At 38.3% G+C, this 18,179-nt stretch overlaps 2 protein-coding genes across 5 annotated transcripts; one reads left to right on the top strand and one right to left on the bottom strand.

Moving 5' to 3' along the window:
• On the bottom strand, positions 1-3,110 carry LOC148861693 (NADH dehydrogenase [ubiquinone] 1 alpha subcomplex subunit 8-B-like). The gene is made up of 3 exons (XM_088982899.1): positions 2,970-3,110; positions 2,669-2,877; positions 1-374 (listed from the first exon to the last, which is right to left on the bottom strand). The coding sequence occupies exons 2-3, from the start codon at positions 2,854-2,856 to the stop codon at positions 239-241; spliced, it is 324 nt and encodes a 107-aa protein (XP_088839025.1). The 5' UTR covers positions 2,857-2,877; positions 2,970-3,110; the 3' UTR covers positions 1-238.
• LOC148861692 (Ribosomal protein L33 family protein) lies at positions 3,030-15,927 on the top strand. 4 transcript variants are annotated; one of them, XM_088982901.1, is made up of 4 exons: positions 3,030-3,089; positions 3,242-3,317; positions 3,805-3,924; positions 15,578-15,927. In XM_088982901.1, exon 4 carries the CDS (start codon positions 15,614-15,616, stop codon positions 15,785-15,787), a length of 174 nt encoding a protein of 57 aa, XP_088839027.1. In that variant the 5' UTR covers positions 3,030-3,089; positions 3,242-3,317; positions 3,805-3,924; positions 15,578-15,613; the 3' UTR covers positions 15,788-15,927. The 4 variants fall into 4 exon arrangements, with proteins under 4 accessions (XP_088839027.1, XP_088839028.1, XP_088839026.1 ...); XM_088982902.1 differs by having other exon boundaries at positions 15,563-15,927; XM_088982900.1 differs by lacking the exon at positions 3,805-3,924.
• The last annotated feature ends 2,252 nt before the right edge of the window (positions 15,928-18,179 follow it).

Here is an 18,179-nt window from a genome sequence, read left to right as displayed (position 1 = left end):
TGAAGCACAATATCCTTCCAGATAGATAGCTGAACAGAGACGTGTAAAATGTCAATTACCACAACACCAGCTGCAGCACAGCATACTGTTGTTTATTGGCCAACAACCATTTGCCAAGAACAATAACCGTAAGGAAAGAAAGCATTCCATCTACATGATCAATTAAGAGAAAAATAGCAACAAAAATGTGTCTTGCACTAGACTGTTTCATATTATTTGAGATTACAGGTCTCCTCAACTACTCGTTCCATGGACATGCCTTGTCAAACTCTTGCTGCTCCTTGCGACATAAATCAAACTCATTGGTATGGTAATACATGCAACCTGCATATGCATCCATCTCTTTCGTGCACCTCTGATGAAGATCTTTCAACCTGCAAACAAGAGAAATATATTATCTGAAATGACACTATGGAGAGAGGGGAGGGGGATTGTGGAATTTTCCTTTCTATCAAGCATAATTAGGCAATTTCAGCATAATAGAATATTCACAAATAAAGCCCATTTTGTAGGATGCATATTACCTGATGAATTAAGCTTGAATATAATATTGAATAGGTATTAATATTGTAAGTTGTACCCACAACCACAATATCTAAACAGTTTAGCCTATGTAAAACTTGAATGTAGAGGATTGCGACCTTTTTGTTGTTAATACAACACTCTGACCAATTGAGCTAAACGGAAATTCAAGGTACAAACGTAAGGATGGTTTACCAAAACTATGACAATAGAGGCATACTACCATTAATGCATGCATCTGGGAGATCCTGGTAAAAGGATTGTGGTTCTTTTGAGAATCTCCTAGAGTGACAAAAGTAATAGTGAACATATTCTTAATTGAATATAGTCCCAGAAGAAGAAAGACCAATCATTTGTCAAAAGAAGTTAACTCATTATGGATGGATTAGAATCATCATAATCCATGCTTTATCCCAAGTTCCCAACTATATAGGGTCAGCTACATAAATCCTGTTTTGCTAATCTGTTCTATTTAAAGTCATAACCACTGTTAGACAATTAGTGCTTAAATCATTTCTTACTACTTCTACCCATATCCTTTTTTGGTCTACCCCTAACTCTTCTAGCCCTAACAAATCAATTTTTCTAACTGGAGCTGTTGGTGCTCTTCCATGCACATAACATGACCAAACCATCTTAGTCTACTATCTCTCATTTTATCACTTATTGGAGCTATTGATGGAATAGAATCTTAAAGAAAAGGCTGGTACATGAAAACAGGTCGACACCTTTAGTGCCTGAATACAGAAAAGGGAACCATTCTCTCAAGTACATAACTACGGATCATCTGAGAAATCAAGGGCTAGGAACCAAGGAGATAAGTTACAGCCGCATAGGAAGAGCTTAATTGTTCATGGCCTTCAATCCAGGTGGTGAAACCATCTTAATCTGCCTTCTATCATTTTATTACCTATTAGAGCTACTTTTAGGTTCCTTCAAATAACTTCATTTTTGAGCCCATCCTTTCTAGTTTTTTCACTTATCCATCTTAGCATATGCATTTCTGCCACACTCATTTTCTGGACATGTTTATAGACTGCTCAACACTTTGCTCTATATAGCATAAGCTGGCCTTACAACTGCTTTATAGAATTTTCTTTCTATTCTAAATGGTATTCGGCTATCAAATAAAACTCCAGATGCACCCCTTCATTTTGCCCATCCTACTCTAATTCTATGGGTGACCCCATCAATCTCTCCCTTGTTATGAATTATTGAACCAAGGTACCACAAAAATTCACATTGAGTTATCTCTTGGTCTCCAATGTACCACGATTTGAACTCCTTTTATTATTGAACTTACAAATCATATATTCCATTTTACTCCTACTTATTTTAAAACCTCTTTTTTCTAAGGTATTTGTCCATAAACTTAATTTTGTATTTAATCCTTCATTACTTTCATAGTTAAAACAATGTCATCAGCAAATAACATACACCATGGGACCTCCTCCTGAATATGTATAAATCAATTCTATTATGTTCAATGCAAATAAATAAGGGCTAAGTGCTGAACCTTGGTGAAGACATTGATAAATAAAACATCTAGGATTTAAGATTTTTGATAATCATTGAAACTTTTTGATGTTTTGTTAAATCATCTAATTTTTGAAAATCTTTTCCTAAAAGAACAAATAGTAGCTGGTAATGTTAATGGCTTAATGCTCGTCTAATAAGATTTCATCCTTCAACTCACAGAAAGCTTCTTATTCCAGCTCTTAGGAGCAGCTACAAAGCTCAATTAAATAAACCGCCTTGGGCCAATGAAAGTTTCAGCTGCAAGCGAACTGCTTATTCTTATCATCGTAACTTGCTAAAAGATTCCATTACTTTAATATGAGGTCTCTGAAGAGAAGAGCAAAAGGAAAAAAAAAACCTATAAGTTTAAGCTTTAACTGTAATTGCAGGGAATAATTTTGCATTCTTGCATTTAAGAGGTTAAGTAAAGAGAACCACTCAAACCAATCAAATGCACACAATGAACAGCCTTGGGGGAGATGGAATTCAGATTTTCATTGTCAACCGCTTGATCGACTTTCACAACAGATGGTGCTTCAAATGTATGTTCCCAGACAACCAAAAATCAAATAAATACGAATTAGCAAATAGATAAGAGAAATTAAAAGATAGATCTTTGAATGCTTACAGGCTTAGAACGCAACGAGTGACCTCCTTGCCCTTATCGAGGCATTTCTCTGGGTTGGGATCTTTCTTCTTACAATTGATAAAGGCCATATTCTCCATTCTGCATTTCGTCGCTATATGCTTCGAAGACGCCATGAGTACGGCCGACGTCGGGATCGGCTCGCCGGCGGCATCAGCAGTGCTCGCCATCTCCGATGCGATTGACAATCTCTGCAATCATAAAAACAAAGAGTCAAAATTAGGGTTAGGGTTTCTGTGGAAACTTCGAAGTATCAGATGGTTAGAGTTTGTCATTTGAGTACCTTCCTTTCCGGAGTTTATGCGCTAAGAAATTAAAACTGTTGGCAGAAGAGATAAGGCGCTGCTGGAACTTGGAACTTGGAAGAAGATGAGAGAATTGGACAGTTCTAACATGCGCCTAGGTAAGAGTAAGACCATTTTGTTCTTTGCTTGATTTACTCTCTTCGCGTTTTTCAGCTTACGAGTAATTAGTTATTTATGTGAAGGGCATTTATGTCCTTGCACTGAAAAGAGTCCTTAGTACCATCTTTTTCACTTCTTGGTCCTTTGTTAGGGTTTTGGGTTTTGTTCGCTGCTGCACTGCCACGACGGTGACGACGACGGAATCCGGCGAACGACAAGAAGAATAGGTAACTTTGAATTTGTTTATTTATTTAATGTCTAGATTTTAAATAGAACTGAAACAAGTGCTCTTCTGGTAGGAGATGCAAGCTTTGGAACCTTGAGATGGTTTCCTGTATTTTTTTCTTCTCAAATTGAAGGAAGTAGAAAAGTGTTATGGGTTATGTATCTTTTGCTTGAATTTTGGCTCAAAAGAATAACAGAAGATAAATAGCAATCCAGTTATCATGAAATGTAATTATCTATTTATTTAACCTGTTCTGATCGAAGTACAAGATTAAACCCATTCCTTCAGAAGGGAAATTTGATCCTGTCCTTTGTTTTGATTATTGCCGCCTTTGGGTTTGCCTTCGCATGGAAAGCTACTTTGTGTCAGGATATGTCTGACTATAGCATGGAAGCTTGCTTATTTCTGTTCTTTTGGCAGCACTTGTAGTTTCTTTAATTCCCCATCATAATCTTCAATGTTATAATATTATCATTTTCTTTTGACAGCCCAACTAAAGGACTGGCTTTCATAACAATAACAATATAACATGCTCCCAAACATATAAACTGTTTGAATATCTGATCTCTTCAAGGGGTTGGACCTCCAAAGATCACTTTGAACCTGAGGTAATTGGCTTCAATTTGTCATGTACTCATCTGAATTCATGATGTCTATAACTCTATACTTATGAGAAGAACGTCATCATGATGTTTCACCATTATGTTTTGTTTAGTGTCATATCCATTGTTAAATGATGAGTACCTAAATCGTTTGTTATTACTTCAACCTATGTCCTTTTTGGTCTGCCCCTAGCTCTTCTAGTCCCCGCCCCTTACACTTATAATAGATCACTTCTTCTTGTAGGTGTTGTAGATGGTCTCCTCTATATGTGACCAAACCATCTTAGCTCTTCTACTCCCAGGTTCCTTCGAATGGCTTCATTTCCTATCCTGTCCTTTCTAATTTCTCCACTCATCCATTTCAGCATTCATATTTCTACCACTCATTAGTTTCTTAATTACCCAAAAATTTCATTTTGCTTCATACAACATTGCTGGCCCTACAGGGTTAAGAGACCCCAGGAGGAATTTAAAACAGCTGTAATTAATCTTCCAGGAAGGTATGGTTAGCCAAAGAGGAAACAAGAGCAAAAAAAAAAGGAACCAATAGAGAAGATTCCAACAGGGTTATGAGACTAAACAAAAGTGTCAACAGAGTTTGCATATATGCTACATATGTAAACCTTTGTCAGTGAGTGAGTGAGGGAGGCATCCTCTCCAACTCCAGAAGTCCGCATTTCTATGAATATCAAAACAAAGATTGCAATTCAGACCATTATCCCCATAGGAGAGAATGATAGAAACAACAATATCTCTATCATTGTATAAGTGGAAGCCATGTGTAAAAACAGAAGAGAACTGTTCCCCACTAAATGTCATGCAAGAATTGGATATGACATCCTTCAAGAGAATGCTTGTAGGCTGTTAACAACATGGTGTCTTTTATCTTTGCAAAAAACTATGACAAAAAGCGCACCCGTATTGCTAAGATGATTCTGGCCTGTGGCTTACCCAATAATCATTTGATTTCCTAGGCCCACACAAGGTAAGGAAAAAGCTAACTCACATTCCAAGGGTGTTATGGAGATATAAAGGATTTCATATACTAACTTCACTGGTCAACCTACATCGTCTTTGCCATATTTAAACATCATGGGCAATCTGGATTGTACATCATGTATTGTTAAGGAGAATCTTATCAATAGCATCCAAGAAAAGGAACATCAGTAATACTGATAATAATTGATAATAGTGATAATAATTTATAGGAGGAGATAAAAATGACATGTAAGAAAATGAAGCATAGGATATAATATGGTGCATTTGGGTTTGGGGAGAGGAATGAAACAGGAGAAACAATCTTAGAATTTGTAATAGCTTATAATATGCCAATTTTGAACACATTTTTCAAAAGAATGATGAACACTTAATAAAATTTTAAAGTGGATCAAATGTAAGTCAAATAGATTTTTTCCTTACTAGAGCAAAACGAATGATGTGTAAGGATTGCAAAGTTATTTCAGAGAAAAACTTAACCACACAACATAGACTAGTGGTGGTTGATGTGCATATTAAGAATTGGAAGAAATAATGTCCAAGAATTAGGTGAGAAAATATAAAAGGAGAAAAGCTAGCTCAATTTAGAGGCATTTTGTTAGTAAAAGAAAAAATGGAAGTTAGATGGAAAGACTAATGATATGTGACTTGAAATGGTAAATTGCATAAAGAAAGTAGCAATGGATGTCCTAGGGGGATTTAAAGGAAAATGGAAAAGTGCTAAAGAAACTTAGTGGTGGTTTGAAGAGATTCGAAATATAATCAAATTAAAATGAGCATGTTACAAGGAATGGTAAAAGTCTAGAAATGTAGAAAGTTAGAAAAAAAATATAAAACCATAAGAAAGGAAATTAAAAAGAGAGTAAATGAAATTAAGTTTTAGGCATATGATGAGCTTTATCATAAATTAGGCATTAAAGAAGGAGAAAAAGGAATTCATTAACTAGCAAAAAGTAAGAGAAAGGAAAGGCGGAGATTTAAACTGTATTAAGTGCATTAAAAAGGAAGATAAAAGAGTCTTGGTAAAAGATGAGAAAATCGAGCAAAGATGAAAAACTATTTTGAAAAATTATTAAATGAACAACATGTAGAGGATGCTAAAAAGAGAAACTAGTAATACTGATAGCGTTAAAAATAACATATACCTTGAAACAACTTGAAACAAGTATATCAAAGAACCAATTTGGGTTTACGCCAAGGAGATCAATTATGAAAGCTATCATTCTTTTGCGATGATTGATAAAAAAGTTAAGAGAGAAAAAGAGAAATCTTCATGAAGTGTTCATTTAGAGAAAGCATACAATAGAGTTCCTAGAGAGGTAATATGGTGAGTCTTAGAAAAAGAAAGGGGTTTCAAATGGGTATATAGGCCTAATTAAGGATATGCAAGAGGATTCAACAAGGCATAACTCAATGTGACATTTTCCTATATCTTGGTTCAATAGTTCATAACAAGGGAGAGATTAAGGATGCTACCCATAGAACTTGAGGTGTCAGGCATACAGGATTCCATTAACTGAGCTTCTTTTGCCACACAAAATCTCACCTGTTGAATAATGGAGAAAGGGAGTTTCAAATCAGTGGGGAGATGGAGAAAGGAAGCTTCCGTTGAAGCAAAATTGTTTAAGTTTGAGGAAGTGAAGTCAAGGAACCTGGTTTCGATGAAGTTCAGAGAAGAGAAAAGAGCCTCTGTGTACCTACTGAAGGATGTGGTCGCCTGGCTAAAAGGTTTTTTGGATGTAGCCATAGTCTCAAGGAGATCTCAGAACTGGAAGAATGTGAGGAAGCTAAACGGAAAGGTATTTGAAGCAGAACAATGTTTCAATAGGAAAGGATGGTTCATCACAGTCACATAGTAGTTCGGCTTGGGCAGAAAACAGATGATTTGTATCCCCCTTGGAAACCAGAGTAAAGGCTGGACCATGTTTGTGAAAGAATTGCAGGAGTTCTTGTGGAGAAACGAAGAGCAATCAAAGAAAACCCAGGCCAACCACAATGAGGCAAACCACTCAAAGACAGATGATGGGAAGAAAACAGATGGGAATGATAAGGATTGGCATAAAAAGTTTGTAGTTTATGCAAACAAGAAAGTGTCAAAATGGATCTTTGTAGCAGAGGAACTGAAATAGAAATAGAAATTTGAAGGTCCCTTCAATCTTCAACCTTTCCAAGCAGATAAAGCTCTGTTAGAAGTTGATAAGATTGTAGAGGAGATTTACGCTCTTCCGATTCAGACCTCGGAAGGTGTAATGGTAATTAGCCAGTGGACTCCGAGCGCAAACCACATAGACCACACAAAAGTTTTCCGTCTTCCTTTCAATTTATGTTCCCTTGAAACTTTTAAGCAAATCACATCCCTTTGTGGAGGGGTCTTGGAAGATCTGGATACTTCAAACCTCAGTGCGGCTGTAACGAGTCTAAGAGGGATCAAAGCGGAAGCAGTCCCAAGAACATTGGAGATGAAAATAGGCGATTCACAAATCGTGATTTGGTTGCTATCGTTGGTGGAGGAGAGACTGTGGAGAAACTTGTGGGAGGTAGAAGACGATGATGTGGCAAGGGTCAAAGAATGGGAAGAAGTGAAAGAGAAGTTCAACTGCTCTTGCAAAATAAAGGAAATTGAACGATCATCCTATTCAAAAGATGGAAACCAGATCACTAATGAAGGCTTAGAATCTGAGCCGTCCATTAATGCATGCGTGGCCACTAAAAGAACATACGCAGTGGTGACAGCTTTAAGAGGTAGTAAAACCTCTTCAAACCTTAAATCTGCATCAAACTCAAAACCGCCGGTTGGACCGAGCGAACCATGGATCGGGTGAGCGGTTCAGCCCAAAGGCTGGCAGACCGTAGTAGGGGTCTATCATTGTCTCTTTTGACCCCTATTGCTCACCTTCCCGCTGCAGTTTTGTCGCAGTGTTGCAGGGCCTCTCCTAAAGCTCCTGGAGACGCCGGAAAAGGAGGCGCCACTTCATGGGTATGGAAACCAGTGTCGACGAACAACTCTACAACTCTTGATAAGCCCAATCCGAAATTTAATAGACATGAGAGTGACGAATCTGAAGATGAAAGTGACTGGGAAGACCTAAGGCAAGAGAAGGTGTATGAGATGGAGCTAGAATATAGTATTGGAAGTGCTAACACTTCTAAAACTTGCACCTTGTGGGACGACAGAATGTTGGGAACAGAGATTTTGTTCGAAGACCCCTCTAGCAACTCCGGTATGGAAACCAGTGTCGACGAACAACTCTACAACTCTTGATAAGCCCAATCCGAAATTTAATAGACATGAGAGTGACGAATCTGAAGATGAAAGTGACTGGGAAGACCTAAGGCAAGAGAAGGTGTATGAGATGGAGCTAGAATATAGTATTGGAAGTGCTAACACTTCTAAAACTTGCACCTTGTGGGACGACAGAATGTTGGGAACAGAGATTTTGTTCGAAGACCCCTCTAGCAACTCCGGCTTGGTTCCAGGAGAAGAATTGGGTGCTAGTCCTGCCCCATTCTCTGTGGCAAACTCAGTTTTAGTCATTAGAGAAGATGGAGAATTCCCATTGGAGGTGCAACATCAAGATACTAAGAAAGGGGTACTAGGTCTTAGCACAAACCCAGACAAAGAAGCATAGGAGGAATAGAAAGTAGATGCTATTATCAGAGTTGCCTGCCAAGGTTTTCGATTCAGTGGGTCTTGATCAAGAGAAGGATACAGACTTGTTGGTTCAGGGAGTCCCTAACCGCTCTTCTCCGTGTTTACCTTTTCAATTTGTGAGTCCTTTTCAAGACCCCTCTAACTTGTGCTTCTCTATTTGTGTAGGTCCAGCCAGTGCCACTCCTCCTAAGAATCTCTCAATTGGAAGTGCCACAGCTCAAGAATTTGAGAACCTATTGGACAACAGTTTAGAACAAGAGAGAGCTAGAATCTGGTCCTTAATCTTGGAAAGCCTATTTGACCCGACCCTAGTTTTGGAGAATAGCGAAAATAGAGCAAACCACCCCATCACTCAGCCAAAGATTGTAATACCAAACCTTAGCCCAGGTGGGAGCAAGGTGGATGAATCAGGAGGGGAAAGAAGAGTCAGAAGGAAAGAGAATAGTGGGAAGGAAGATTGAAGGAAGTAAGGTATATTTGAGGAAGAAAGGAAAGCAAAGGAGAAGGAAGCAAAGCGAGATAGAGAAGCTTAAGTGTGGAATAAATTATGAAGATAATCAGCTGGAATGTAAGAGGTCTAGGAAGTGCCAAAAAGAGGAGGACAATCAGGAATACTCTCAGGAAAGAAAGACCGGATCTGATCTTGGTTCAAGAAACCAAACTATCAGAGCTGAATAGGAGATGGATAAGAAGTATTTGGGGATCTAGGGGCCTAAGCTGGTTGTATGCCCCATCATGGGGAGCATCAGGAGGGATTTTGACCATTTGGAGGAATGAGGAAATGGAATGTGTGGAGGAATTGATTGGCTGATATTCAGTCTCCCTAAAAATTACAAGATCATCGGATGGAAGAGAATGGGTGTTAACCAATGTATATGGTCCTAACTCCTATAGAGACAGGGAGGCTTTTTGGGAGGAGTTATGTGCTATTAGGGGAATTTGGGAGGGACCATGGTGTGTGGGAGGTGATTTCAATGTCATCAGATTTTCGGACCAAACAAACAACCCGAACCAAGGAATCACTACTAGCATGAGGAAATTTAATAGCTTAATTGATTCCTTTGAACTGAGTGAACCTCCGATGCTACAGGTGGACTATACTTGGTCAAAATTTCAATCCCCCCAACCTGTTCCAAACTGGATAGATTTCTCATTACTCTCGACCAGGAAGAATAATGGGGCTAAATAGTAGTGAAAGGGCTACCTAGGGTTACTTCAAATCATTGCCCCATTTCCGTTGAGAAAGAAATTCCAGGGGGCAGCTCTACTCCATTCAGATTCGAAAATATGTGGCTTGAAGATCACACATTTAAGACTAGATTGAAGGATTGGTGGTGGGAACTCAGACCCTTGGGGAGTTTGAAAATGTTAAGCTTTGCTAGGAAATTAAAGAGGCTGAAAGGGAAAATAAAAAGAATGAAATAAAGAGCATTTTGGGAGGGTAGAGGAAATAAAAGATAACATAGTGGGGAAGATTGAGGAGCTAGACAAGAAAGAGGCTATCAAAAATTTATCAAAAGAAGAGAGAGAGGAATGATGGAAACTCAAGCAAGAATTGGAAGAGATATTAAGGAAGGAGGAAATATGTTGGAGATAGAAATCAAGGTGTCAATGGCTTGTTGAAGGAGATGGCAACACTAAGTTTTTCCATGCATTTGCAGATGGAAGGAGAAAGAAAAATTTAATCCTTAGTGTGGAGGAGGGGGGTCAGGAAATAAGAGAGAGCCAGGAGATCACAAAGATCTTTGTAAACCATTTCAAGGAAATTTTCACAAATTCAAGTGAAGTGTCACTAGAGCTACCAAAAATGGAAGGGGTTAGGCCTTCAGAAGAGCAATCTCTCTTTTTGGAAAGGAATTTCACTTTGGAAGAAATCAAGGATGCAATCTTCTCCATGGAAAGATCCAAAGCCCCCGGGTTGGATGGGTTCTCAATGGCCTTCTTTCAAGAATGCTGGGATTGGTTGAAAATTGATATTCTAGAAGTATTCAATGAATTCTTTCTCAAAGGAAAGGTGTCTCGAGGGGTGAATGCCACTTTTATCACTTTAATTCCAAAGAGGGAGGCTAAAACTCCTAAAAGATTATATGCCAATAAGCCTTATTGGGAGTGTATACAAAATTATTTCAAAGGTTTTCTCAGAAAGGATCAAGAAAGTGCTACCCTCGATCATCTCACCTTTCCAAGGTGCCTTTGTGGAAGGAAGGCAGATTGTGGATCAAATTTTAGTAGCCAATGAGTGTGATGTAGAAAAAAGAAAGGGTAGAGGAAAAGGATTGGTGCAAAGTGGACCTAGAGAAAGCTTATGATCTGGTTAACTGGGAAGTTCTCCTACAAACGCTAGAAAGGTTGGGTTTTGGAACCAAATGGAGATCCTGGATTAGAGGATGTTTAAGTTCAGTCCATTACTCAATTCTTATTAATGGTGTAGAAAAGGACTTCTTTCTGGCTGAGAGAGGAATTAGGCAAGGAGATCCCTTATCCCCTTTTCTCTTCACTTTAGTGGCTGAAGTGTCAAGCAAAATGGTGGCAAAAGCTGATCTCCAAGGACTGATTAGAGGGTGGAGGATTAGGTAGGAATCAAGTGGTTGTTACCCACCTTCAATTTGTAGATGACACAATCTTTTTTTGTGAGGGAGGCAATGAGGAAGGAGTGGTAAACGTAAAGTTGCTATTGGATAACTTTGTGGGGGTGACTAGTCTAAGGATAAATTGGACCAAAACTGGCATTGTAGGGGTTAATCTAGAGGAAGGGGAACTCCATAGATCCGCTGAGATTTTGGGGTGTGAGATTAGAAGTTGGCCAATTAGCTACTAGGGTCTACCTTTAGGAGGAAACCCTAGATCAAAAGGGTTCTGAAAGCCAGTCATTGAAAGATTTGCTAGGAAGCTAGCTCTATGGAAGAGGAATTATATCTCTCTAGGTGAAAGGATAACCTCGATTAGTGCCACTTTGGAAAACCTCCCTATTTGCTTCTTTTCAACCATTAGAATACCCTGTACGGTAGCAAGGAGCTTAGGGAAATACATGAGAGATTTCCTCTAGGACCCAAGAGAGGAGAAGAAGGTTCACCTGATTAATTGGGAACAAGTTAGAAAGCCCAAGGACCAAGGGGGTTTGGGAATAGGAAACCTTTCACTTAGGAACTCAGCTCTGTTAGGAAAGCGGCTTTGGAGATTCCCTTTTAAGAGCGACAGGTTGTGGCACAAAGTCATTGAGAGCATTCATGGGTTGGATGGAAATGGTTGGGATGCAAAAGTTGCCCCTCGTGCTTCTTTAGCTTCTCCTTGGAAAGCAATTTATGAAACTATCCTACCTTAACTCTATTCGATTTTGTGGGAAAGGGCAATAAAGTTCATTTCTAGGAAGACCTTTGGGTGGGAGAAATCCCACTTAAAGATCTTTTTTCTGACCTCTATATTTTGTCAAACCTTAAAGGGGAAACCGTATGTAATTTGGGAACACTTGGTCCAAATGGGGTTAATTGAAATCTCGGTTTTAGAAGGGGACTCGGGGAAAACGAATGTGACTCTTTAGTTCAGTTGCTGGATCTAATAGGACAAGTTCACTTGGACCAATCCTTGGAGGATTCCAGAATTTGGAAAGGCTCTTCAGGTGGCCTCTTCTCTTGTTCTTCCTTTTTCAGTGTTCTTGCTTCGCCTAGCATCCTAGTTGGGGATTTCCCTGCAAAAGAAATTTGGAGTAAGCCTATGCCCCCAAAAATTCAAGCTTTCTGTTGGGAAATTTTCCTTGGAAAGGTAAATACTTGTGATATGCTGCAGAGAAGAAAGCCTTTTGTTTGCCTTTCTCCTCACATGCACTCCCTTTGTAAGGAAAGTGGTGAGTCCCTGGCACATTTATTATTTATCTTGTTCCTTTGCGCATCACATTTGGGAATTTTTTTGTACTCTCTTTGGTTGCAGGTGGGCTTCCCCTCAAGATGTGGTAGGACTCTTCAATCAAGACTTCTTGAGCCAACCAAAGAAAAGAGGGAAGGTCATGTGGAAAGCTATGAAGGCAGCTATTTGTTGGGTGATTTGGGAAGAAATGAATAACATAATGTTCTTGGAGAAGAGTAGAATAGTGGAGGAGGTAATAGACACCATAAAAGTTAAAGTAGCTCATTGGGTAGAATCCTTGCATATCTTCCAAGACTTCTCAGTCACAGACATTCTAAGATCTTGGACAGAAATAGCACAATCCTCAAGAGTGAAAAAGAAAGTAAAGATGGAATGGAAACCTCCAAAAGGCAACATGATTAAACTGAATTTTGATGGAAGCTCTCTTGGAAATCTGGGACTGTCAGGTATTGGAGGAGTAATCAGAAATTCTGAAAGGAGAATATTAGCTTTGTTCTCTGGACCGATTGGCATTGACAACTCTCTAAAAGCTGAGGTAATTGCATTGCTACAAGGGCTGAAGATAGCTAAGCAGCTAGGACTTAGGCATATTGAGATTGAAGGGGATTCCAAGGTGATCATCTCTTAGGCTACAAACAATAGAAATACCCCGTGGACTTTCAAACAAGTGATAAGGGGAGTGGAAAAGGTTGCAAAGGAGGTAGAAGCTGAATTCAAATGGGTTAGAAGGAGTGCAAATGGGCTAGCTGATTATCTTGCCAAACAAGGGGCTTTGAGGCAAAAAACAATGTAAAGTGGGACAGAAATATGTACTAGGATGGGAGCATTAATCCCATACACAAGCTGTAAAACTTTAATTTAACCCTAAATTTAAATAAAGTTCTCTTTTGCTGATAAAAAAAAAAAAAGGATGCTACCCATAGAATTAGAGCAGGATGGGCAAAATGGAGGGGTGCATCTGGAGTTTTTTATGATAGGTGAATACCACTTAGATTTAGAGCAAGCCTTTGTGGAGAAAAGTAGGGTGTTTTATAAAGTTTTATTGGAAAAGTGGCTTTGGAGTTTGAGGAGGAGAGGGAGGCTTTGTGGAGAAAGGTAGTTGCTTGCAAGTATGGGGTGGTGGGTTTTGGGTGAGATTCAAGGAAGGTCAGGTCTGCCCATGGAGTTTGTGTTTGGAAAGGAATCATGAACTTTCAGTTAGTCTTTCTAAATTGCGTCTCTTTTAAAGTGGTAGATGGTGCATGAATAAGATTTTAGGAAGATTAGTGGTTGGGGATTGGAAGGTTTTGTGATGCATGCCTAAGACTACAATTTAAGTAAGAACATTTCGGTTGCTCAATGTTTCCAAATCGTCCAAGATAGAGTTGTTTGGTGTTCAACATTCCAAAGACCTTCATTCGATTGGGGAGTGGAGGAATGTTTGAGGCTTTTGGACAGGCTGCAAATGGTGGATTTGGAGGTTGATAGAGTTTATGCAAGATGGTGGAAGGAATGCAGAAATGGGATGTTCACAGTTAGGTCATTAACTAGAAATCAAGTGGAAAGTTCCAATATAAAAGGTATTTGGGGGAACCCAGTTCCTCCTACAGTGAGAGCTTTTGCGTGGCTGATTGCTTTGAACAACATTTTAGCTCAAGATCATTTAAAAAGGAGAGGGTTTCTGGTGGCTAACAGATGCTACATGTTTGGTGAAGCTGAGGAAGATGTCCATCTTTTAGTACTTTGTTGATTTTCAGGCTTTTTGGAGTTGCTTGGGGGAATCCAAGATCCCCAAAGGATTATTTTTGCATGCTGACCAGTTTGGTTCAGTTCCAATAAAGTGGGAATTGCTTGGTCTTGTGTTTCTTTTGCAGTATGCTGGGAGCTTTGGAAGGAAAGGAATAGAAGGCTCTTTGAAGGCAAGGAAAAGTCCAAGGAAGAATTTTTCTCATTCATTGGAAGAAGAAATCTGGATTGGATTTTAATTTCATCCGAGATCTCAGGGGTTCTTAGAGAGTCTTTTGGAGATGGTTTTTAGTCGTTCTTGGAATTGGGGCAAAGATCCTGATGTATCTTGTTTTCTTTTGTTTCTTTGTATTCTGCCTTTCCTTTTTGGTGATTTCTCATCACTTTTACTTCGTACCTATTTTTTCATTTAAGAAATGTTCTTTTTTATATACCTTCATAAGAAAAAAGAAACAGTTTTAAGCCCGCCTATGCTGTATGGAACAGAGTGTTGGGCATTCAAGTAACAGCATGTCCAAAAAATGAGTGTGGCAGATGTGTGTATGCTTGAGATGGATGAATAGAAAAGGTATAAAGGATAGGATCAGAAATGAGGTCATTTGAAGGAACCTAAGAGTAGCTTCAATGGGTGATAAAATGACAGGAAGTAGACTAAGATGGTTTGATCACATGCATAGAAGACCTTAAACAACACCTGTAAGAAGAAGTGATTTTCTGCAAGTTGAAGGGCTAGCTGGCTAGGGGTGGACCAAAAAGGACATGGGTAGCAGTAGTAGTAAGAAATGATTTAAGCACCAATAATTTATCATTGGATATGGCATTAAACAGAATGGAATGGGGAAACAAAGATTCGTGTAGCCAACCCCATATAGTTGGGATGAGATGAGGCTTAGATGCTGATGCTGATGATGAGTGACAATTATGAATCAATAATCTTTTTCAAAAATCAATAATACTAACAACAGTTCAGAAAGTGCCCAAACAATGGTTTAGTTTGGGTGTGTGCAAGGTCTTTTAGGATGAAAATTGCCCCATGGATAGAAGGGCTGAGAGATTTTGCCCAATTGTACCAAATATGCTGCTATTTGAAGTCATTTCGATCTTTTTTGAATGGCTCAATCATCAGAATAATTGCCCTATGGTTTTCTTCATGATTAATTTCAACAACACATGTTGATCTTCACACAAATTACTGAGCAATTTCATTTTTTATGCATAGCAATATCCTTAATAAGCATAGTATTCTGATCTACTAGTTTTTTATAATCTGGTTATTTGAACCTAACTATCCTTCTTAATGTGCCTTTCATTAACTATGCAATAAGATGTGTGCATTCAATGTAACATCTAAATTATTTGCATTTTATTATCCATTTGTTGAAGAAATCAATTTATTTTGATAGGAACTAGCTATTGTTTTTTCAGGTTTTAGTTGACTGCTTTGCAGCTTAGTGAAAAGGAATGGGTAAGGCAAAGGGTGGATCTATTTTCATCAGACTTGTCTCAGCTGCAGGGACAGGATTCTTCTATGTGAAGCGGAAGAATCCTAGGAAGATCACAGAAAAGCTTGAGTTCCGTAAGTATGATCCTCGTGTGAATCGTCATGTTTTGTTTACAGAAGCAAAGATGAAGTGAGTGCTTCTTTGATATGGATTGATGTGTCCCTTTATTCCAAAGGAAAATTTACCTATGTTTCAAAAATTTGTGAGTTATTTCATGGTGACTGGTTATATGTTTTAAGCTTATTACCATCTAATCACTACTGGTTTGCAATATACGCTTTGTGCCTTTGATCCTGTTGCACAGTGGACATGAGTTTTTACTAACTCATTTATGCCATAGCTTGGTTATAATCTAGATATTTGATGGTTGGACTTTTTAACAGACAAAGATTTTGATTTATATGATAAGAAGGTATAAAAAGATAACGTATGATGTTGCCAAACAAAATTCAAGTCCATAACAAAGCTCTGCAAGCTATATAATTTTCATGCTTTACAGTTTACCATGGTTCCGTGAATTTTCTGTACATTATTATCCTGCAACCCCCACTTTCCCTGGTCATGAGTAATGGCATTTTGCTCAACCACCAGATTGGCATTTCTGGCTACCAAATGCTTAAATTTGTCTTATTTATCCTTGTGGTTAATTCCTACTACTACCACTTAATTGGAAGGCTAGATCATTCAGTCCCCTTTTTTTTTTTTGTATTGCTTCTAATATATGAATTAAGGAGACTAACTAAATCAGATGTTTTCCTTTGGGTTCTGTATGTTAACCATCCTGCGTTTTACATCTACAACACTGAAATTGTCCCTCAGGTGGGTCAAACACAGCTTGTTAAAATATCAGACAAGGAAGCCTAGCTGGAAGGTTGTTGGATGTGTTTATGATCAAGGCATTTCTGATCATTATCATCATGGGTGGTTATATATTCTGACATTTCTCTTTGTTTTAATACAATACCTTACCATTTCAAAAAATTAAGGAAAAAAGCATCATCGATATCATCTGAGCCTCGTTCCAATCATGAGTTGTTACATGAATCCTGTTTTGCTGTTCTGATCAGTGCCATTATCTATTGTTAAATTTTGAGTGCTTAAATCATTTATTATCATTTCGATTCATGTTCTTGTTTTCCTCTTCTAGGCCCTTCAACTTCTAATATGTCAGTTCTTGCGGTGCTGTAGGTGACTTAACAGATGATTTTATTTCCATCCCTATCCTTTCTTGTTTTTTACCCATCCCTCTTAATGTTCCCATATGTGTCACATTGATTTTGATTTAGACATCTTTTTGACAACCCAAGCACTTGGTTCATCGTTCAAAGAACCAGAGTTTCAGTCAAAGAAGAAACTGGATCTTCTTTTTTTATTATTTCTTTTGTAACCTCTTGTCAAGTGACATGACAGATCATAAATTATTAAGTTGAACAAAGTGAACTCTTAATATTCAACATATTATTGACCTATTAAACCAAAATTGGTCAATAAGTTATATTTACCTTTCGTCTTGCTCCATCTATCAGCGTTGCCCTTAGTACATTTTTATAGAATTTTCCATTTGAATAAAGTTATATTTATCTTTCCCACAGGACTCTTGATGCATCTTTCCATTTGGATTTTAATTTTATAAGGAGAATTGGCATTGGCGCCTCATGCGCACCTCACAACACATCCCAATCATGTATAACAACTACCCATGATGTTCGTAATGCATGGTGAGGTGTGCATGTGGGAAACCTGAACCCCTACGAGTGGCTTTCATGTTGGGCAGTAGCCTCTTCACCATTGAAACATATCCAACAATTCAGAACGTTAGAAATTTAAATAATTTCATCCCCATTCATGTGGACATCGGAAGAAATGGAGAAGCTTCCACACTCTTACCTTAATCAGAGGATAATATTCTCTTGTTAGGGGTACCGATGAAATTGTTCATGATTAAGAAGAGATTCCCTAAAGGAAAGAAAAGGAAAGAGTTATAGGATTGCCATTCAAGCTCCACTAGTCATTTGGTGGTGGGTTAGGTAATAGGTTGTGAAATTAGCATTAACCATGTGGCTTCACATAAGATAAGAGAAGTGGTCCACTATGTGCTGAGTTAACCCCAACCCCGACTCTCAATTGAATACCGACAACCCAACCAGCAATATATATGGGAAGTAAAATAGCGGAGTTTAAGTTTAACGTTGAATTGTGTAACAGTGTTTCTGATGTGACGACGGTTACTGTGGATATGATGCCTTTTGAATTGTGTAGCAGGGTTACTGATGTGACGGCGCTTACGGTGGATATGATGTTCCTTAACATTAAATTTAGATATGGTGCGAATACAAGTGTGAGAATTTAATTTGGTTGTCCAATCTACAATAACTAATGTATTCACAATTAGTGGATGTGAATTGATTAATTTGATTATGAATAGATTAAAATTATTTATACCTATAAAAATATTTTATGGGTATGGTTTATACCACGTCTATCTATCGAGTATTGATTCTATCTTATAGGTGTGGTGTAAATCA

The sequence above is a fragment of the Nelumbo lutea genome, chromosome 4, assembly GCF_056320005.1.
Source record: "Nelumbo lutea isolate HS-2025 chromosome 4, American lotus-T2T, whole genome shotgun sequence".
NCBI lineage: Eukaryota > Viridiplantae > Streptophyta > Magnoliopsida > Proteales > Nelumbonaceae > Nelumbo > Nelumbo lutea.
The sequence above is the reverse complement of the archived record's forward strand: the minus strand, read 5'-3'. Positions and strand labels throughout refer to the sequence as shown.